Source organism: Drosophila sulfurigaster, chromosome 2L (assembly GCF_023558435.1).
Source record: "Drosophila sulfurigaster albostrigata strain 15112-1811.04 chromosome 2L, ASM2355843v2, whole genome shotgun sequence".
Classification (NCBI taxonomy): domain Eukaryota; kingdom Metazoa; phylum Arthropoda; class Insecta; order Diptera; family Drosophilidae; genus Drosophila; species Drosophila sulfurigaster.
The window spans coordinates 14,948,539-14,972,535 of record NC_084881.1 but is presented as its reverse complement, the minus strand read 5'-3'; the positions used below and the strand labels follow the sequence as shown (position 1 = coordinate 14,972,535).

Below are 23,997 nucleotides of genomic sequence, written 5' to 3'. Positions count from 1 at the left end.
TTTTGCGTTGACAGGCCAAGCGAATATTACGAGTCGTATACGTAATCGCACTCGTATCCCGTATTGCTTTGCATATTCATCTTGCTGCGAGAAAGTTAAGGCATGGTCCACAAAAGTGTGTTGGACAGGTTGTATTTTGAGCTTCTTGTTGTTTCTGCTGCTGTTTCTCTTTTATTTTACAGCTCTCAGTCATCAAAGTTCAAACTGCCTGCCGTTATATTTTCCCCTCTTCCACCTCCGTCGCTTTTTGCTCTACCCTTTTATTTAAATCGAAAAAAGTTTGCACTCGGCTTTTAGCTTCACTCTGTATTTTATGACTAGTTGTAATGCCAACTGTCTCCACGACTGCGACTGCGATGAAAGTATCTCAGCCTCAAGTGGCCAGAAGTCGTGAGTTAGAGCTTTCTCCACTGTGTTACTGCTACTGCTTCTTCTTCCTTCCTTTTTTGTTACAGGCAAATAAAAAATGCTAAAGTCAAAGCCAAGCCCGAGTCCAAGTTTCTCTCCAACTACAGTGAAAACAACAACAAATAACTGCATCTATCTGGAATTCTGTGGAATTTACAAATTAAAATTCATTCCAACCTTCAGCTCTCTGTAGGTGAACAATAAGCGAGCTTTGGAAGTGGGGTCTTAAATGCATATTATCTCACAATGTTGACCCTAGCATCGTTTTTGTCATAATTGCACAGATATTTGCATTGCATAAGTTCGAGGTGTTAATGTGTTAACGACTTGACAAAGGTACATTAAAGAAAGCAAATGCTTGATATAGAAGCTAATTACTTTAAATTTAATAGTTAAAATTTTGAAATATATTTGACAATGCTCAACTGTCAACTTTCTTATAAGTTTTCATACCTAAACTATTATTTTAAGTGGAAAGAATGTATTTTTGTTGTTTAATTTTATTTCTTTTGCTATTGTGAAGCATATCTAAATATATTTTTGAACAGATTAAAATATTAGAAAGTCTTGAATTTAGTTCTACTTCGAATTCTATTTCTACTTCTTACTAGAATTTTTCTCCTTGATCGTCTTTTCATAATGTTCCTTAAGGTTATTTACTAAATTATTGTTTTTGAATATGTGAAATGTTCATATTTTTTATAAAGTCTTAAATTCAGTTCGATTTCGATTTTAAATTCATTTTCATTTTTCCCCCAATCATCTATTTTATAAAGTACTTTTATTTTTTGATCTTTAATCTTGTGCATTTGTGAAATATTTATATTATTTATATGTATGAAGTGTTCTAAAAATAAATTCATTCTTCCTTTGTTGAAAGATCATTTTATTAAATTAATTCAAGAATAATTAGTAACAGGATTATAATAAACAATTGTGTCACTTTTTCAAAGTTGAAGTCAAGAAACACAACCTAAATTTTCAGGTAATTTTCTCTTCGCGTGTGTTCACTGTACCTCACACATACTACTAAACTTGGCTGGCATTTTTTATGACAACTCAATTTCGAAATACACTTTAGTTTGTCAGCAGCAATCGCTCCGCTTTACCCCCCTCCGCAACCCAACAACCATTCGCATTGCCACGAACCATGAACGCAACTCACACCTTGAACCAACAACAAGTCACCCGCACCTAGAGCAATCCATGACCTGATCTATAACCGGGTTGATTTGCTGTTGTTGCCTCTGCTGTTGATGTTGTTGTTGTGGCACACAAAACGCATAAATTTATGTCAAAGACTCGAGTGCCAACATCAGCTAGGCGACAGCCACCCAGCCAAACGACAAAAACAAATTTATTTGGACTTTTTAACAACTTTTGTGAATGTGCATTTGTGTATCTGTATCTGTATTTGTATCTGTATTTGTAACTGTATCGGTATCTGTGCCACATGTATCTATGGCTGAGGTGTTGCTACTGCAAAAGTTGCCATACAGTTTGCAAAATATTTTTTATGTGCATATTCTAAAAGGGGTCGGAGCTCTGATGTGTTTAGTTCTGTTGTGTGTTGAGCACATGTTCCTCAAACGACTTCGCACACACTGTGATGAGTTAACCCTTTCGGCCTTTTGCAATTTGGTCGTGTGGGGGGATTCGCTTTGAGCCGAGTCTTTTTTGGCCACTTTTGCTGATTGCGCTAGAGTAGTTTTGCGAGCGAAAAACATTAAAATCTAGAGCTCATCTAGAGCCCAAGTCGAGTGGCTGCTTAAACACCTGGCCTGCCACGCAGCCAGCTGCATGGCTACAATTTAGCACTCCGCCCCCCGGAAAAGTGAAAAAAAAAGTTGACAACAACAATTTCGAGTGTGGCATTTTAGTTAAGTGGCAATTGCTGTAAGTGCGGATGGGTTTTTAAACTCAGTCAGTTAGTCGCTCAGACAGCACCCAAAGACAGCTGGGCACAACTGTTGCGCCTTTTTGGTTTGGCAACATGTTGCCAGCAGAGAGCGGAACGCAATGGCAATGAAACATGTGTGCTCTTAAATACCTTACTCGGCTGTCACGAAGTGCCAACGAGTCGAAATCGTGTCTGTTTGACCCAGAAACGAAGTCAGCCTAAAAGTAGGCAATGCTTTTTTCAAGGTGATTTATTGAAGCTTGCAGTAAGCGAAGCTTGAGCTTATATTTAATATTGAATTCTTTACATATTATAATTAGTTTATTTTCGTTATATGTTATTTATCTTATTCCGTTTGTTCTTCACTAACCTAGCACAATGCAGCCGAGTCCTTTTGGCAACAAATGTTGCTAAACATTTCGCTCTCTTTGCCTCTCGATTGCGCCTGCGTCAAAGCCAATCGCGTTCACTCGGCAGCTGGACTCGTGTCGTGTTCGCGGTTAGCCGAGCTATCAGGCTGCCTCGTGTGTGACTGTTTTGTGTTGCTGCCGCTCGTTTTAAGCTATAATAAAACACAAATTGTGTTAGTTGGTAAGAAGCATTCGGTGGCAACGGGCGGCAAAAGCGGACGCAGCCGAAGTTCATTTACAACATTCAGAAACATCAGAAACGAAATTCCTCAGAAAATCGCGCGGAGTGTAAGTTACGTCTGCGGCGAGAAGTGAATGTCGAGTGAGTGTGCTGGTGTGTGTGTGTTCTTAGAGCTAATGTAGAGCACAGAGCCTAGACGCCTCTCGTTGTGCGTTTGTAATTATGCAAATGGCCCTCGACGGTCGACGGTCGACAGCAGCAGCTCAGCTCAGTGACAAATGGACAGTGCTTGTTGTGTGGTGGCATAGAAAGTGGCAGTTGCAAGGCTGCAACACTCAAGTGCAACTGTTGCCAGAAACTGTCGACCTTGCTGTCGACATGCCGCATGCATATTCATGCCGGGTCCAACAACACACACACACACACAATCAAAAGAACTATGCACTACTATGCAACATGAACAAAAAAGTGGGCCAACTGCAGCAGCAACGGCAGCGGCAACAAATTTCAGCTCAATTTAAACCAAAACTTGTGCTCCACTTTTTACCTGGGCGCTGTGCCAGCTCAACGCTCGCGTTTTTCTCCCCTCTTTTGTGGCAAATCCCAGCAGCCTCTCAATCTCAGTCTCTTTCTCTGTCTCCAGCACACTTTTTGGCTCATCTGTCAAATTCTTATAATTTCTAAGGAATTTTCCTTTATGTTGTGTTCTCGTTTGCTATTTTTATGTTTGCTGTTGTCTACTTTTATTTTTCGTACAACTTGTTGTCCTTGGCAGTCGCCAAAAAAAACGCAAATAAATTTGTTTTTATTATTCAACTGTGACAGCTGATTGTACCTTTCTACTTCTGCTAGCCACATAATGTGGCAATAACATCACAGCTTTGTGTCTGCCTGCTAGCATCCTGGCATTCCGTTTTTTTGGCGCGCAGACTTTGCGAACATTTTGTGCAAAAGTTTAGCTTCAGCTTTAGTTTTAGTGTAATTGCATTTTGTGCGCCAAAAATTCACAGAAATTGTCAAATTATGAAAGTTGAAAGTTTCTGTTTCAACTTTGCTGTAATTGCAAAACAAAAAATAATACAAGTTTCTCATGCGTGTCTGAAAAATAATAAGGAATTAAAAATTTGTGAAAAACTCATTTAGCAAATTCTATCCAAAAAATCAACTTATTTCCCATTAAAGTTACATTTAAAGTTGCTTTCATCGTGCGACAATTTATTATTATATTTGTGAACGCATTAAGAACTGTTGTGAAATTTATGTGTTTTCGAATTTACACTCGGTGTAAAAATCTCATTAAATTTGCAAAAGTTTTTAATGTGATTTTGTAATAGCAATAAAATGTCAGAGTACAGAGTTTATTTTTTACCCCGACGATTTATAGAATAGCAAGTGCTATTTAGATTATAAAGGCTGTGTTGTTTTTTTTTTTGGCATTGTGGTCGAGAAATGCCGTTCTAATTGTTTGGGGTTTGGCTTTCAGCTCTCTCTTGGCAGTGGCTAATAAGTTAACAGCACGCAAACAATTTTAGAGTCATGGCAAACATGAAGAGGGCAAAGATGGCAGCAGGTGTAATACGTATGTGTGTGTGTACACATACACTCACACACAGAGAGAGGAGGCTACAAGCCTGTAAACATGAATAAGACATTAGGTATCCAGTTTACATGTGTTGAATCTGCCAGGCAGCAAGTCAGCCACAGTTTTGAGTCGAGGCACGAGGCATGCTCGGAGTATAGAGACAAATTATGATTATTAGCAAAATATGTTAATTTAATGTCTAGGCGTATCTTCAATTCTATTTAAGTACTGTCTACTCCCTAGAAATTGAAATGTCTATGGCTTTAAATATTCATTGGCTTAAAATAGGCGCTGCATCGAGAAGTGTGTTGCATACTCTTGCATATGTATGTGTGTGTAGTGGCATTTTCAATCAATTTAATTGAAATATTCCATTACAGAGTCCTGAATGAAAGCGGCTTAAAGTGCCACACACACACACAACAGTTGAAGCACAATTAAAGAGTCGATACAATAATTTTTCGAAAGAATGTTCGAAATGTTTAACAAATTATATTGTAATGTGCCATGCGGCTGCCATAAGTAGGCAACAACAATAATAACAACAAAAACAACAACAACAACAATAATATTACGCGGGTGAATTGGTTAAAACAAATAAAGCGAAAAATGGCAACAAACGGTAAAGCGACAACAACAACAAATGTTCAACGTATTCAACGAATGTGGCAGCATCATCTTGTGTTGTTGTTGTGGCAGTGAGCATAAAATTGCATTCGTTGTTAACATTAAAATGCCATTTGAGTTGGCGGCGTTTCAGTGAGTTTCAGTGACCAGTGCTTCTCAAACTGTGCAGCGAGTCGGATTAATATGTATGCTGCGTAAACAGCAATTGAAAAAGTGCAGCAGCTGCCACGCTGAGCCATTAAAAGCACCAACAACAATAACAACTACTACGACAAAAATAACAACAACAAGAATAATAAAAGAAAACCACAAACGAGCTGCGAACAAACAAACCACGCTCCATCAGCAACAGCAACATCAACAACAACAACAACAATAGGCATTAAGAAAAATAAATAACCGAAGAAGCGACAACAACAGCGAATATGACGACCATTAAGCTGCTTATTATCGGTAAGTTTTATCTCACAATTAAACAGCAGCAGCAGCAACAGCAGCAGCTGCAATTCCAATTACAACAAAAATAGAAAATGTTTTTTTTTTTTTTTTTTTGTCGCACCCCAAAACTTTTACCTTAATCTCTGCTGCATGAAGCGATATGAGTATCAGATGAGATATTCAACAGGGAATCGTCTCTCAATGAACTCGTTGCAAACTTTGCTTAGAAATTAAAAGAGAATTATAAAGTTGATAATAGCTACTTAGCTGCAGTTGAAGCACTAAAACTGTATCAAAAGAAATTCACACTGAAATCTGTAGTTATTAATAACAAAGTTTGTGCGAGTTGTGCGAAGTTAATGTACTGCAACTGAATTTATTGGCCACTCAATAACATTATTAATAGTGCTCAAAGTACATAAATCAAAATAATTATTTATTTTAAAGGCATATTAGATCAATACAAAAAAAAATAATTTCAATAATAGGCTTTTTCTCTAAAAAAAACAAGATGATTTATTGAAATTTGTTGAACATTATTTCCATTTATTTAGAGACTTGACTTATGTGCATTTTTTTGTTAACACTTTCAACGCTCTCTACGGTGAAAAAAAGGAAAAAAGTTTCTAAAATCAAGAACATTCGACTTAAAAAGTGTGTTCTTAGAATAAGACTAATTTAATAACCATTTTTTTCAAACTAAAAACATTAGTCTGATAATGCCAAATTCTGAAAATAAGATCAAAAATATTAGATTTGGTTAACAAAATTCTGTAATCTATCGAAATTCTTATAGTTTTTTTACCCAGCTTTGATTGTTTGGTCTAAAGAGTGTAAGATTTTTTACTTCTTATTCATAAGAACTTGGATCTTATATCAAGTGCTCGTGAATTCTAATATGAAGATTTTCATGTTCTTGACAAAATTCTTAGTAATAAATCCAAAATCTTGATTTTAGAACTTTTTTCTGTATCATTACTAAAGCTAATTAGCTTGCAGATATAAATCAATTCTTTTTATAATAATTTTTAATATTTAAATTTCACTTATAATACATTTTTTATTGAAATAACTTCAGTCTTATCTCTTAATTAATTATAAAACGCGCCTCAATTCTTTTTATAATATTTGCTCATCTGGAAATTTCACTTATTTTTATTCAACTAACTTCAGTCTTATTTCTTATTATGCAATTAACAAATAAAAGACTCGAACTGAAAGCAGCTTCTGGGAAAATAAAATGCCGGCAGGTTTTTCTCATTTCTCATAAAACAGAAAGAAATCAACTGTTTGAGTTTGTTAGACCATAATCATAAATGAAACGTAGTTTGTAAAATAAAAAGAGAAATGATTTTGTGAGAAGTAGATTAACATAATTTTGCTGCGCAATATGTAAATGAAATAAGCAGCTTTAGGCTCAAGCATATGAATGATGAATGAGACCAACATTTTTATTTTTGGGCTCTTTTTATGCTACAATTTTGTGTTTATAGCTTCCAAACGATTATAAAGTATAAACCTCTTTCTATTTTTGTGAAGTGTTTAAAGCTGTTGTTACTGCTTAATGTCAAGGATTGCAGTTGTCTGTTGCTTTTTTTTTTCGTTGGTTTCAATTTTGTGTGGAGGAGTTTGCGTTTTATGCGCGCTTTGGGAAATTTCAGCATGCCACAAGATGTGGGAGGTGGGCGGTAGAGAGGGGGCGTGGTCTACTCCCAGTCCACAATCGGCAGCTTATGCGTGTGTTGTGGCTGCGTTTGGGGCATGACCATAAACAAGATATGTCGTCCACTCGACACAACGACAACGACCAAGCCACTCATCATGACCCAGAGATGGGCACACACACAAACACACACACACACACACAGTCCATTCGCTGCGGTTTGTATGCGCATCATCTTTAAGCATTTGGCTACAGCGTATCCACTTCAACGCACAAAACTCAACGCCGCAAAATTTGTTAACAATTCATTTCCGCGCTTTGGGCTTCATAAATTGCTTTTATTAGCAGGCACAGCAACAACAACAACAGCAGCAACAACAACAACAGCGACGACAATAACCAAAAACCGGAATATAAAGCAACTTTTCTCTTGTTGTTGCTCCTCTTTTCCTCTCTTTGTTGGTAATAATACACTTGAACTTTTGCATAGCAAATAAAAAGCGTTAAAATGCGTGAGGTGGCGAGTAAGAGCCGGGGAGAAACGGTGAAGAGGGGGTTGGGGAAAAACTGTCTGAAAATCAAATTAAAAGAGACGCCAGTCGGTGGTCGGTGGTGACGCCCTTTGCCCTCGAGGCAGTGACAAGTTGTGAAGCGGAATTGGACGTGAATTTTGGACGTGCGGGAGAGTGCGGGATGTGGAAATGGATGTGGACATGGGATGTGGATGTGGATGTAGATGTGAATGCGAATGCGATGTGGACAGGACTCTGCAAGTTGTTGACAGGCACGCAGGCAATAAAATTCAATATTTCATTAAAACGCACGTTACGCATACGCAGCGTGTGCCCGGTCCAACAAGCAACGAACCAACACACACACACATACACACACACACAGCAACGTAACGTAACGTAACGCAAACCGCAACTGCGTGTTGTTGTTTTTATCACACGCAGCGTCAACTGGCCCAACGCTCAAATCCGATTTCATGTTATTAGCGCTGACCTCTCAACTCCTCTCCTTTCTCTGCTTTCTCCTTTCTCCCCATCAAAACACACACGCCATGGCCCTGAAACGAATTCCGAGTCGCGAGTCCAAAACTCCAGCCTAAAGTCCAGCCAGAGAGAGAGAGAGAGAGTCCTCATCGAAATTGAGTCGTTTGGCGTGCCCAAAAACCCGGACTGGTTAGTTAACCTGGTTATCCGGGGGCCGAAGCCGAGGCCCGGTTTTTGGTAGACTTGTTAGGCGGCTGCGACGCTGACAGATTATTCGCTTTATTATTCATAAGGACTTCGCCCCGCCTTCGGACTAGAAGCTCTCCGACTGGCAGCAGCAGCAGTTATTCATTACATTCAGGGCGTCGCGCGGTCGCATTTGAAAAACAGATTGAAAAAGGTACATCGAGCCAATGGAAAGGTTTGTGACATGTTAAACGCGTGCTCCCAACTCAATTAGGGGCGAAACTGACAGACATTGCCATTTGGTCCAACGACAGCGTAAATAGATTAAATGCTTCCAAATGCTCAAGTATGCAGCATAATAAGTTTTTGATTTATTTTTTGTCCAAAGGGTTATACATTTTTTAATGGGTTTGAGGGACGTTTTGAAAAGGCTTTCAAAAAACCAAAAAAAATGGTTTATGTGGGGAGGTTGAATTAAAAAAGTTATATTTAGCATTTCAAATAAACTGAATGTTACTTTAAAAGTGAATCAATGTTCACTGAAAAAAGGTTTTTTAAAAAATTTCCACAAATGTGTATAGTTCAAGCAAAGATTATTAACGTTGTTATTAAGTGAGTTATTGAAAATATTAAATGATATTATTATTAAATTTTAACTGAAAAAAAGGTTTGTAAAAAGGTTTTACTAAAGTGTATAGTTAATGTCGGGATTTTGAATACGATTGTTTTTTTTTTTTAGTTTTCAACATTGTTATTAAGTCAGTTATTAATAATATTATATTCAAAAGTAGAAACTCAAAAATATATTTTAAAAGCGAATCAGTTTCGACTGAAAGAATCCCTGAAAAGTCAGGGCTTAGTTTAGGAAACAATTTCTGATGCAATTTAATTTCTATATTTACACTTTGAACCTTATTATTTAGCCAGTTTTTAAAAATATTACATTAAGCATTTTAAACTAAAATATACATATTTTAAAAGTGAAACTCAAAAAAGTTTCCAAAAAGTTGTCACTAAAACGTAAAGCAAAATTTCTAATAAAATTCAATTTTGTAACGATTTTTATACAATATTTTGAAAATATTCAGCAATTTAAACTGAAACAAGTAAGAAAGTTACAGTCGAGTGTGCTCGACTGTGAGATACCCGCTACCCATTTTTAATAAAGGCAAAATATTGCGGTATCATTTTCAAAATATACCGAAAATACTAAAAAAAATACTAAAAAATATACCAAATGGTATATGTGGTATATCGATATAGTACCGCATTCAAAATATACCATAGACGGCACAATGTACCAGATTGTCGGCCAAAGCAACTCAGACCCCTAGTAAGTAGGAGTTTTTGCCCATACGAAAGTATTTCTTTAATAACTTCCACAATTTTTATCTGATCGCAACCAAATTTTCAGGAATCATAATTATTACAGTAATTATTGCATATACCAAAATTCGTGACTCTAGCTTTAAAATTACGCTTGTTATTCGATTTTTTTGATTTGCGGGGGCGGAAGTGGGCGTGGCAAAATTTGAAACAAACTTGATCTGCGTGCAAACATAACAAATGCTGTCGAAAAAAAATTATAGCTCTATCTCTTATAGTCTCTGAGATCCAGTGTTTCATACGGACGGACGGACAGACGGACAGACGGACAGACACACAGACGGACAGACGGACAGACGGACAGACGGACATGGCTATATCGACTCGGCTGTTGACGCTGATCAAGAATATATATACTTTATAGGGTCGGAGATGCCTCCTTCTACCTGTTACATACATTTCCTGCCGGCACAAAGTTATAATACCCTTCTACCCTATGGGTAGCGGGTATAAAAATTATTCCAAAAAAGTAGCGCTATAGTACATAGTTAAAGCAAATACTTCTCATACAATTTTATCTTTTTATTTACACTTTGAACGTCAGTTTTCTGGAAATATTGAAAAGTTAGTGTAAAGTTAAAACAAAGATTAATAACTTTCGATCTTAAAATGTATACTTTGAACATTGTTATTAATATAATTTCATTTCAAACCGAAAAATATATTTATATAGCGACTCAATTCGTAAAAGGCTTCACTATAGTGTACCATATAGTTAAAGCAAAGATTTGTCATGAAATTCGATATGGAAATTGTGATTAATTCATTCGCAAGCGTTGTCAATTGCTTCGATCCGAATTGAGGTTAATAATTATCGAGCTAATTATACATTTCGTTTAACCAGCTGTGAGGACAACACTTCCGCCATTTACAATTATCATCATCAGCTTGCAATTGGGGGCGTATACGTTATATATGTATGTATATCGCCCACTCAAGTATGTTTTTGGGCTGGCGGCGACGCGTAGGGCACTCGACTGGTCTGAAGTGCTTGACGCTAATGTCGCTCGGTCGCTGCTCATTTGGATTTATTAATTGCGCTCTGGCATTGTGCCGTAGCAAGTAAATTAATTAGCAAATACTTGCCTTAATAATCATTTTAATGGAATTTGTAATTTAATGCGCCTAACGAGAGTTTTATGTGTGATTACGGGAAACTGCTCAGCGGCAAGTCGCCAACTCCTCTCTTATTCCCCCACTCCGCTCGTACTCTTTGAGTTAACCAATGGCTACCCCTATTGATTTTCTGAAATGCTTCGTTCTGCTGTCTGCACAAGCGAAGCAGAAAACACAGTAACACAAACACACACAGAGCGAAAGAGGGAGTCAGAAGGAGAAGCAGAATAAGAACAAGAACCAGAACGACAACCAGAAGCAAAACCGCAATTTGTTTAAGCGGCTTTAAATATTTCAACGACGGCAACTTGGCAGACTTGAAACGTCGATGGGGTTTCGTCGTTAACGGATCTCTCAGTTTCGGTCAGTTGGGTCAATCAACTCGCTCTCTCTCTTTTATTTCCCCTCAGTCTCTCCCATTCCCTTTCGCCTTTCGCTGACTCTGACTCTGACCGGACAGTCAATCACTTAATAAAACTTTTATGGCATGCCATTAATTGATGGCGCTAAATTCGCAGTGCAATAAAACACAAAGCAATTCAACTGCGGCGAGCACAATGTAAGGGAAGAGCGGACTGGAAAAGCTTCAAATAATTGGAATAATTCAGCTGCGTGTGGTGCTTTTTTTTGTGTGTGTTTTATATATTTTTACGATTTCACTTCCACCTCACATTTACTTAGCTCGTCTCTAACTCTGTCTCTGTCTGCCTTGAGCTTGCATCTCGCTTTTTGCTGATATGCTAAATAGCCAGCAAAGTTGGCCATAAATTTTAAAGCTTTCAATTATAGGGCGATAAGTTGAACGTTGCACAAATCGAGCAACTGAATCTCATATCTCCAATCGGCAAACACAAACATGAACCGACACACCCGCACACACAAACACAAATACACACACACGCACATGTTATGAAGAGAAAAGTTTTCACAGCTCAAGTAGTGAAATATTTTCCAGTAGCTTGCACAACCCAAAAAAGCAACTTGGCATTTGTGTATGTGCGGATGCGTTTGTGTGTGTGTGGAGCTTAGCAGCTGCAAAACTAAACACACGTAAAATTTGCTTTAACTTAAATGCATAAATTGCACAAGAGCAACACAAAACGCAGCGAATCGAAACGGAATCATGTGATATGGATACACAAGCACTTTCGGGTATTCATCCAGTGAGCCCAAAAACCCGGATGAATGCAAGTGTTTTAAACACGAATCTTGACATGCGCATATATGTATATGTATATGAATGTGTGCATATATATATATGTATATGTATCTAAATTCTAGTCATATCTGCATGAGTATGTGTTATCTTTTAATTAAACATGAAAGTGAGTTCGCCTTCCAAATTTGCCAACTTCAAGAGCGCAAAATTCCAGACCAACAAAATGTTTTGTCAGCCTAAACAGAAATCGATGCACACAAACTTCCCTCTCACTCCCCTCCCTCTTCCCCGCCACTCTTCTCTTTCCTTAAGCCTTTGCAGCACAGGCGAAAATTCACTTAAATACGAAATGAGATTTTGTTGTATGCAAAAGTTGATGGACTGCTTAATAGCAACTAATATTGAAGCTCAAAATTATATTTGCATTGAGAGCACATGACGAATGCATAAGATATGGGCTGTCTGCTTTAAGCGCTTCGAGTGTGACAAGTTGATGGATAGAAATGAATAGTTGCTCTAATGAGAAGAAAGCCAATGCTTAATGTGTAAGATGAAGACGGAAATGCATATTTACTTATATATTTATTAATATATTTGGCATGGTTTTCATTCGTAATGCAATTATAATAAGCAATTCATTACATGGAAGTGTAAATTGAAACAAATTCTGATCAGAAATATACATATAATTTAAGATTTAAACTAATATGGAAACACATGTATTTAAGATTTTGAAATTTAAATTTCTATAATAGTTTTGTTGATGAAATAATGCTAAATTTCAAATATATTTGCAGAAATTGTTAACTTAAATTCTTGACTACATTTATGCGACGAAAAAAAACATATCACAGTATTAAAAACCTTTTGATTATAAATGATTTTCTGATGTAATATTTCTGAAACTTATAAATTACAGTTCTTGAACTATTTTAACCCAAAACATATACAACATTAGAGTCAGCTGCATCATTTTTTTTATTTATTTTACTCTTCATAAATTATAATGAATTTATAATAAAATATTGATAAATATAAAAATGCTGAATGTCGAATATGTTGATAAAACTGTTGAACTTAAATTCTTGACTACTTTTATGCATCGTATATAAGTTTAGCGAATACAATTTATGTGCTTCTTGAATAATTATAATGAATTCATGATAAAATAAATACTATTTTCATTATTGTAGCATTTCACATTTTATACTCGTATACATTTCTTAGAGACACAAAGCTATAATACACTTTTATGTATATATAAATATGTTGATGTTACTAATGCTGTATATTACTGAATTTGAAATATATTTACACAACTTGTTAACTGGAATTCTCAACCAGTTTTATGCGCTCTAAACGAAATAATATTCTTTCAGCAGTTTCACAATTTTGGAAGTAAAACAAGCTGTGAACAACTGTAGTGAATAGTATTATATTCTTCGTATTTTCATACCAAAATTCCGACTTAAGGTTTACAAATGTTGTCTGCATTTAAGCATCAGACTCTGCCATATTTCCTTGCTCTTCAACTCTTGTGTTTTTGATATGCACTTGGACAGGTAAAGTTTGGCCAAAAACTTGTTTCTTCATGTATGCGTGTGTGTGTGTATGTGTGTGTATGTGGCCATACACTTAAATCAAATAGCAGACGTCGACGCATGTGACATTCATACCAAAAACCAGAGACAATGACATCAGCTTAGTCCGACCCACCTTTGAATGGCTTTTGCGCTCCATCCATCTACAAGTCTCCAACCCGAAAATTTCTTTATGTGTAGCTACAATTCTCTCTCTCTTGGCTGACACTGGACGTGGCTTGAAAAATATGAAAGTTGCTGCAAAATTTATAAGACTACCGACCTGACGCTGCTCTCTTGGCCCTGACAACAACATCAGCTTTAGTTTCAGGTTCAGTTTCAGTTTCGGTTTCAGTTTCAGCTTGAGTATCAACATCAGTTTCAGTTGCTGCCAAGGTTCAGTGCCAGAGAGTTTCACTCAGTTGCATACACAGAGCACGTCGCCCATTTTCGGGGCAATAAAAACGTGGCTAAGAAAAAAAATGTTAGGAAACGAGAAAAAAAAAACGAAGCGAAACTAAAGAAAAACAAACTTCATACGCATATTTAATTGAAGTTGAATCTGCGCGAGGCAGCAAACCGCAAAATCCAAAGATAACAATAACTAAACTGCTTTAAAGTGCTTTTGCGTTGCGTATACGACGTGGGTGACACTCTAAGAATAGTTGTTATTAATTTTAAGAGAGCCATTCATATTAATATATTATTATTTTTGCTAAAAATAAATTGAATACATTTAAAACGTCTAAGAATATTTCTGGGTTAAAAATAAATAACTTTGAGGCATCCAGCTATTTTGAACAATTGTTTTTGATATGGTAGTTTAAAATACATTTAATCGGTAGGCGGAGAATTGCACCGCAGGGAGATCCAGTGGCAGTTTACAGTATCGCTTGAGCAAACTTACGAGCATGACGTTGAGATTCGAGGAAAACGAGCAAAGATTTGCAGAGAAAACAAATCAAAATGAAAATAAGCAAAGAAGGAAAAGCCAAAAACCGCACACAATCACACAAAAATGTCCTTTGGGTGCAAAATCGATTAAAGGCATTGAAAACGAGGAAAAACGGAAGTCAATCAGCAGGCGAGACGCGACAGGGGATGAGACACACAACTGCTGCTGCTGCTGCTGCTATGAAGAGTGGAGGAGCTCAAGCTACAGCTAAAGAATATATGTATGAAGGGAGAGCAAATGGGATGAATGGGAAGACGAGACGCTGTCTCACCTGATGCTGACATGGGAATTAGTGCTTAGAGCACTTGGATTGCTTACACATAACGAGCAGAACATCCTGAGCCTGACTGCCAGCCATCATCCTTGGTGAGTGGCTGCTGTGAGAAGCGAGAGCGAGAGTGTGAGCTGCCTAATAAGCCGTCTAAAGCGTTGATGCCATTGCCATTGCTGATGCCGCATATCACCAATTTGCGCCCACTGTGCGTCGCATTAATGCCAACGAATGTGTTTCGCATTAGCAAAAGAATTTTACCAGTGTTTGCTCTCGGGAGCAAGCAGAGTGTGTAAAGAGAAGAGAGAAGAGCAGAGAGGAGGGAGGCATGAATAGTAGATGGGGGGAGTATCTACTGTAATTGCACGCCAATGTACGCACGTAACTGCATATTTACATATCACTCGTCGACAACAACAGCAGCAGCAGCAGCATCAGGAGCAGCAGCAGCATCTACAGCGAGTGTGGGAAAGTGAATTAAAATAAATTAAAGCATGCTTTCAGGCGCGCCATGTAAATAATGCAGCGCCATTTTTCTCACAGCGTCAAGTGACAGCGCGTAGCGCAGCAGCCACAGCAACAGCAGCAGAAGCAACTCGAAGTAGGCGTGGCAAAAAACGCCTCACACTGATTGATATGTCTGACGACAAAGAGTGTGAGTGAGTGAAGCAAGGGACTCCTTGAACGACGCTCGCTCGTTGGATCTTATCAGCTCCATTGCTGCTGGTTTTTTTTTGCCTCCTCCCACTCCTGTAGGTGTTGAATCATTTACAACAAACGATGCTTCTCGCTCAACTTCTTATGCTTCTGATGCTGCTGCTGCTTCGTTTGTCATCAAGGTTCATTCGTCTGTCTCATTGTCGCTTCGCTGATTGCGTCAAGTGGGACAGGGAATAACATTAACATCAACACCAAAAGCAACGCCAACAGCAACAGCAACATCAACATCAACAAGAACAATCGATGCTGCCACTCGCTACTTATTATTATTATTATTATTTACTGCTGCTGCTTGTGGCTATCAAGCTACCAAAGTTGACCAGTTCCTTGAAAAGCCATATCAATTAGATGCATCGCGTTCGTCTTCGTCTTCGTCTCTGTCTCTGTCTTCTTTCTGTGTTTACCTTTTTGTCGTTGTCTCAGCTTTTATTTTCTTTACATCTCTCTCTCTCTCTATGTTTATGTTTCACAGCTGCTTCACATTTCGGTCAACTTTAAGATGATTTAACTGAAACACGAGCGGCTTCTTTATCGAAAGCCAATTGCCTCAAGGCATTTTCTCAGAACTGTCTTTTGACTTCTAGCACGTGTATTATAGCAATCGGTAATTAAATATTAAAGGCTACGCTTTAATAATTGGATAAAATTCGTTAGCAATTGAATATGATATTTCGATTCGTCTACGCCAATTATTTATTATTAAACGCCTAAAGAGAATTTAATGAAATGTCATATTACAATTTCTCTTCATTTAATTTATGGCAAGTATTGATTACACTTGCAATGGTCATAATAACATTTTTTTGTTGTTAATAAAATACCTAATTATATGTATTATATACGACGATGAAAAGGCAAAGCATTTACATAAATTCGTTTAAGAAAACATTTCCGAGTTGCATATTAATTGGACATAATTTAATGGATTATTCAGAGCTCTTTCTCTCTCTCTCTCTGTTCATTTCATCATCACCATCATTGAATCAGTAAGCAGAAGAAATGTAGCTGTGCTTATATTTGCCACTGCCTTTGCCTTGGTTACCTTTGTCCAACGACGACGAGTTCTGCTTGACAAAACCATAGATGGAGATGCCACACAGTGTGGCAACCCCTTGAAAATGTCATATGAGCTTGGCACACATCTACTACTAGAGCATATATATGTATATGTATATGTGTATCGTATATATTTGTATATTTTTATACTATGTATGCAGCACACTTGGTAGTTGCGATGGCATTTGCTTGTTTATCCGCATATACAAATATTTCTCATACGCTCCGTGTACGAGAGGTAAGCTCTTTGATAAACTAGGTGAGTTTTGTTGCTGTCTGCTGCGTTGTTGTTGTTGCTATTTCGCATAGTTGTTCTGTTTTATTAACCCAATAACTAAGCAGCCCGCGGCTACTTTTGTCGTTGTTGTTGTTGTCGTTGTTGCTGCCTGAGAGCGCAGCTTTAAGTCAAAATGCCAGCAATGCGGGTCGCTTGTCTCTCGTCTTTGCTTTTGTGTGCCCCACTTGGCAGTGACAACAGCAGCAACAGCAACAGCAAGTCAGCAGTCAGCAACCAACGACTGCTGTCAACTGCAGCAAATCTGACTGCACTCGTCTGCTCTCGCCTCGTCTCCCTTTCACTTGCCCCGCAGCCACTTATCTAACACCTTTGACTTCATTGCAGCAACAGCAGCTGGCGCTTATCTGTCATGGTTACGAGTTGGGATTTTAATTAGCGCCTAGCCCAGTGCTAAAACCCAAGCATAACATAGAGCAACTCACTCATGTCCAGCACACGCTGCGCTTCCTACTACTATTACTCAGCTTGCAACCTGCCGTCGTCGTCGTCGCCGTCGCCGTCGTTGCATGCCCCGTTTTTTTTTGCCTTTGCATGGCATTTGCCTGCTCGTTCGTTTGTTAAAACGTTTCCCAGCTCTTTCCTCATTTTTTTCCAGGCTGCTTTTTGGTTGTCCTGGCGACGACGTTGACACGCGCTGTTCGCTCATTATCCTTTATGAATTTTTCATAACTGCAACACACAGTGGCAGCAATTGAAATTTTGACCTTTTTTTTTGACAAGAGCAGCACCGGCAGCAGGCACCGGGGGAGAAAGTGATAATTTTTTGAGCGCGTGCTCGGCAAGCTAATGCCACAAAGTAAAGTTGGCTGCAAATTAGATTTAACCCGGTATAAGAAACTCCATTGAAGTGCGGCGTGCTTAAGCTTAACCCAAGTTTAACCTTCGCACTCTTTTTCCCTTCTTCAGCATTCAAGATGTCTTCAAGTTGCCTGCAGCTTGCTTGCTTTCGCTTCGCTTTTCATCGTCCTGCTGAGAGAGCGCTCCTTAAACGCCACGTGGTGTTGCATTTTTTTATTAGCATTTCGCACGTTCTGAGTAGCTTTTCGTTCGTCACCTTTCTGCCAACGAAGGTGTTGTGCTTTTGCTATTGCCTTTGCCTTTGCTTTTGATGCTCGGCTGCCACAATCATTGTCGTCTTTTCGTCTTCCCCCCCACAAACTAAAGGGTATACATTGGGTATGCCATGACGTTTAACAACGGCTGACGTCTAATGCGGAAATTACAATGTAATCAAAGCAAATTTAAGATGGCTAAAAATCAAACTGGGTGTATTATACAATTTAGGAATAAATCTCACATGGATTGGAAACAAAGTTTCTTTATTTTAAATGGTGATATTAAACTAATAGTATTATTAACCAAGTAAGACACCGCTACCTATTTTCAATAAAAGCAAAACAGTGCGATCATATTCTTAAAATTTACCAAATAAATATTTTGAGAAAATATTAAAAGAACCGACAATATAGCGTTAGCTTTAATTAGTAGTATCCATTCTTAAAAAAAACAGTGCGGAATTATTCTTAAAAATATACAAAAATTGAATATTGAAAAAATACCAAAAGACATAAAAATACAATGAAAGCTTTATTTACTATTCATGTTCAATAAAAGACAAATAGTGCGGTAATTTTCTTAAAATTTACCGAATAAATATACTGAAAAATACCACATTCACAATCAAGAAATTTAAAATTGAACAAGAACTGCAGCTCTGCTAGAAATATTTAATGAGGTCTCAATTATTCTAGCTCTATAAGTGTATTATAATATTTAATTTTAAATCGTTAATTAATAGAATAAAGTCTATAAATTGATCAACAAATATAGTTAATGGAACCCATATTTCTTATCTAACATTAATGAAGATTTAAGCAACACACACTTTACAGTTTGAGAGTCACTTTAAATTTACGATTCACGTTATCACTTTCTAAGTATATTATTTACCATTAGTTCTCAGGGTTGGTAACCCTTAATCTATTATATTTCGTTATCTACTCTAATCGGTTGTGGTTTAACTTTTAACCAGTGTTTAGGGCATCTTGTTGAGCCATCAACACAGTTGCAAAGCAACTTAATTTTAGCTTTTGCCACTTTCCTTTAGCACATTTTTCATTTTGCACACCATTTTCCAACTGTCTCGGTTCCGTCTCCGTCGCTTTTTCTTTTTATGCTCTCTGTGTGTGTGTGTGTATGTGCATAATTTCTAGCTGTGCAAATTGCGTCGCTTAGTTTTTGTTGCCAGCTTTCAATTAGACCAAGGGATGAAGACGAGGACGAGGTCGTTTGCCACATAGTGTTGCAACAGCAAAGCAGCACGGCAACGAGTCGCCTTAGGCAGTTTGTGCTGTTGTTACACTGCTGTTGCAGTTTGATGCTCATCTCGCTTGTCTTTTGTTCTAGAATTGTTGCTAAATCTGCTGCTATTGTGGTGCTCTTGCTTTGGTTGTGGCTGTGTGGCTGCAACTGTGGTTCTCACTTGCGGCTGTGGCTGTCTCTCTCTATTTGTGTGTGTGTGTGTGGCAGCTTCTTGGACCTGGCTGCACTTTTCTTTCGACTCGCTGAGCCGTGTCCTTAGCATGCCTGCAGGCTGCCATCGTCCCAGACGTTGCTCATTCCAGAACTAAAACGAGACACTTGGCTTCTGTTGTTGTTCTTCGTGTTGCTGTTGTTGTCAACTCGAGTGGCACTTTTGCATTGCATACGCTGCGCTCAGATGCCACCGTTTTCAGTTGCTGTTGTTCTCGAAGCGTCAGTTGCATTGTCAGCTTTGCACCTTCGCCGCAGTGGCTGCCACAGCGGTTGGCTTGGCTTTGGCTTCTTAGAAATTCATTTCGCCTGCTGCATTGTCGCGCAAAAGTTTAATTACAAAAGACAAAATGCACTGGTTACCCCGGCTCCGTCCCCGTACCTTGCCCAGGCCTTCCGGCCATGGTGAATCCTCTTCGGCCGCGCATCCTTCGCGGCGTTCGCACATCGCCATTGCACTTTCACCTGGCCTTTGTGTTGCACCCTAACTACCTCTGTGCAACGTCGCTTCCTCTTTTAATTTCTTGCCGCCGCTCGCAATTTCGCTTCACAAGTTTTGCTCATCATAAAATCGTATGGCAAAATCCTCTTTGACAGTTTTAGAAGTCTCCAGTCCTCTCCTTCCTACACTTCTGAGTCGTCCTCTTCGTCGTCGTCATCGCTTTTTTAATCAGTTGCATGAGTCTTGTGCCTCGCTGCTTTTCACAACACTCCTTTTACCCCTCGTACCTAAATTGTGTGTTTGTGCATCAAGTTTTTACTATCTTCGTTTATCTTATGCCCCTTCTTGGTTTTCATTATTTGCGGCTTAATTGTTTGAAACAACACCACCAAATGCAACTTAGGGAGCTCCCTCTGCACTCGATTCCTTGCGGGAGTCTTTATTTTAGTTTAAACATAATCTTCAAAACTGTTTGAGAAAAGTTTTTGGTGGTTTTTTAATTGTTTTAATTGTGCCAGTGATTGGTGAGTGGTGACTCATTTTTGGGAAGTGCATTTATCTGCAAGTCTATCTAAATGTTTGCAAGTTTTGTGCTTCTGTAAAAGCAATTACTTATATTAATAGATAGCTAAATTCCAAAGCTATTGTACAACACATTTTATACTAAATCTTTCAATTACAAAATGACATTTTATCTATGCATTACGGAGGCCTCAAGCTGGTTTAGCTTCATCTACATAAAATGACTTATTCAATTCAAATAATAGTTTTCAATTCGAAATACAAAATGTAGCTTCAGCATAACCTTTTGTTTCTTTGGCAATAGACTGGAATTAATCTAGTACACATCTAATAATTGTTTTGCTTGCTTGCTTGATAAAGTTTCGATAATTTATGGAAATTTCCAATTTTAATTAGTAATTGTATTATGCAAATTTAGAGCCAACGTTAAATTTGCATAATACAATATTTGGCAAAACTCTCTTGGGAGATCAACAATTTGAGCTTAATGAATGGAAATATTGTTGCCTGTGTTCTTACTTAAAACTATTAAAAACTGGCTTGACTTAAAAATGTCTTAACAAACAAAATATTGTAGTTTACGCTTTTGTTACAGTTCTAATTGCTTGAGCACTTTGTAATAGACTTGTTCAACACTTGCTATGGTATATAATAGAGTGTAAGCTGAACCTTTTAATATTCAATACTTTTGCATTAATTATTGAAAATGCAAATGTTTGCCAAGCACACACACACACCCACACACACACACACACACACACACACACACACACACACACACTTGACAAGCCAAAGCAGAGCCAGGAGCAGAAATAGAAACATTTGCCAAACAAGCAATCCAAAGAGAGAGGGAAGAGTGAAATTGATGAGCTTAAGTATGTCAACATAAATTGCAATCACATAATATTCTATTTTGCGAGCCATTCATTACGAAGGCATTGTTGTTGCTGGTCGTTTTTAATAAATTTTAAATAAACAAACCGAGACAGTCGGACAGACAGACGGAGGGACAAACAAACTGAAGGACTGACAGACGATGGACAGACGGACATCGATAGATAGATAGACTGACAGCCAGGACAGGACGATAGGAGGAAGAGAAGGAGGAGGAAAGTATCGCGCACTGTAGACAAATATTTGCATTAGATGCGATACTTTTATACTCGCGCGTATATATACTTACATATATATGTAGCTATAGAATAAATGTCTCCCTGTGCGTCGAAGGCCGCGTCAGCAGCCCTCGTCACGGAGTTTGGACTTGTTTACAGCATTTATGCTCAGGCAGCAGCAACAGCAACAGCAACAGCAACAGCAGCAGCAGTTTTGTTTGTTTTATAAATTATTGACACTTTATTGACAGGCAACAGCAACGACAACAACAACAACTGTAACAACAACAACTGTAAAAACAACAACTGTGACAAGGACAAGAAGAACTGCGCAGACGGGGCCGCAACAATGAGCCGGAAAACAATGGCGCATAAAGTTCATTATGTGTTCAGTGTTCAGTGCTGTGCACAGTGGAACAAAAGCGTCACAGCATTGCAAATGTAAAGCTTATGATGTTATTATTGCACGAACTGTGCGTATCATTGGCTTAATATGCCATATGAGTAGATTTAATTGGCACCTATCCTCTCTCCACAGGCAAATAAACCTTGCTCTTGCCTATCCCGCTATTTCCATTCCATTATATAATAATAAATCCAAATGAAAAATGTTGCAAAACGAAAAAAAAACACATGGAGTACATATGAAAGGCAACTAATAAATAATAAATGTTAAAAAATAATAATAAGTCTATTTGACACCTTTGTTGTTGCTCTCGTTGGCTTTAAATTGATTTTTTTTTGCCATTTTGTTTGCACAGTCCGTATGTTAACAATTGGTAAAGAGGGTATATTCCATCTTTACAATTCTTAAATAAGTGTTTATTCATAGAATAGAACTGAAATAACTTCCGCGCTTTATTTTTAAATTTCTTAAAACCTATTTATTGTACATATTATAAATATACCAAAATATTTAAAATATACCATACTATTAATATTATATGTATTAACAATTAGTTCTCGTAAGCAACAGAGATTTCAACGGGTGTTTTCCAGTCAAAGCCAATCCTTGAAAACACCTCTTTCAGGAATGCTCGATATTTGTTATCACACAAAGGATAGAAAGGTATTATAACATAGTGTAACTGGCAGAAGAAGGTATCTCCTATCCTTTTAAGAATATTTAGTCTGTGTTTAGGATTTTTGCTCTATATTTTAAGAATAATACCACACTGTTTTACTCATATTTAATGAATGTAGTACTATATCAATAAAACCAAGCATAGCCTTAGGTATACTTTAGTATTTCTGCGGTATATTTTAAGAATAATACCACACTGTTTTGATTTTATTCAAAATGGGTGCCGGGTATCTCACAGTCGAGCACCCACGACTGTAGCTTTCTGACTGTTTTTTGTGTATGCTTTTGATATATAATATTTTCATTGCACAACGAGCACAAATGCTGACTACAAATGTGAAATGCAAAGTTATTTATTGACATACATAATTAAATAATTTGTTTGAGTGTTGTGCAATCAAAGAGTACAGTTAATGGCCAAGTGTCTAACAAATTAATTGGCCTCCATCAGTTGCATAAGCGTACTCGTATATATGGTTATCAGTCGCAATTGAAATCGGTTTAACATTTAAAGAGCAATCCACTCAAAAGCTTGATTTTATAATTTCATTTATGTAAAACCACAAAATAAAATGAAATATCAACAAAGAACGAAAATTGCTGGCAAATTTATTAGAAAATTTAATGATAAAAAAAGCATAAATATTTCTTGGTCATTTTTCTTCAATAAAAATAATTTGAATCGGATAATATTCAAAACAATATTTTGGAAAAGTATTTGTAATATATTTTGTACAAGATCGATAGAGTTAAGATCTTATCGAAATAGGATCAATTCAAAATGTTTTCCAAGCGATTTTAAATCCGTCTTCTTCTCTTTTATCGCTTCTTTTATTGATGTGGGTTTTGTTCGTAGATTTCTGCGCTCCACAGTTTAATGCCATTTAATTTTATTTTGCTTACAACGCGCTCAGCATATTCGTAGTCCTTGTCTGTGATTTTTGCCCAACAACCAATCTCACACTGCCGTCTGCGGCTTTTGCTCGTTTGTTTGACTGTTCCGCAGTTTATTTTGTTTGCATTTCATCCGTGCGTCGTCGATTGATTTATATCAATATCCGTCAACCATTTCATTATGTAATATTGCACCAGACGATCGGAAGTGCAAATAAAACACAGAAAATCAGAAAAAAAACAACAATCGGGAGAGGAAAAAAGCGAGTTAAATCTGTTTGCATTAATTAAAATCACAAACAATCACACGCATCGAGTTGGGGATCTGCGCTCCAAGTGACAAACTGCATTTGTGGTAATAGCTTTGGCTTGTTTATCACGCAATTTATGAAATATTTTTACAATGCATCATTGAAATACAATCGATTGCTCGACTAAAACTACCCTTTATATGGAATAATTAATAATGAATGCTTGATA

The 23,997-nt window shown here is 37.5% G+C and overlaps 1 protein-coding gene across 4 annotated transcripts in view; it reads left to right on the top strand.

The window, feature by feature from the left end:
• The first annotated feature begins 2,910 nt into the window (after positions 1–2,910).
• Positions 2,911–23,997, top strand: part of LOC133850927 (hemicentin-1) — a 136,674-nt gene continuing 115,587 nt past the window's right edge. For 3 of the 4 annotated variants that reach the window (XM_062287189.1, XM_062287185.1, XM_062287187.1), the window contains exons 1-2: positions 2,911–3,006; positions 4,862–5,561. In XM_062287189.1, coding sequence (XP_062143173.1) covers positions 5,534–5,561 — 28 coding nt within the window. In that variant the 5' untranslated portion in view covers positions 2,911–3,006; positions 4,862–5,533. Of the gene's footprint in view, positions 3,041–4,861; positions 5,562–23,997 lie in introns of all 4 variants that reach the window. The other variant, XM_062287186.1, reaches the window with a different exon arrangement.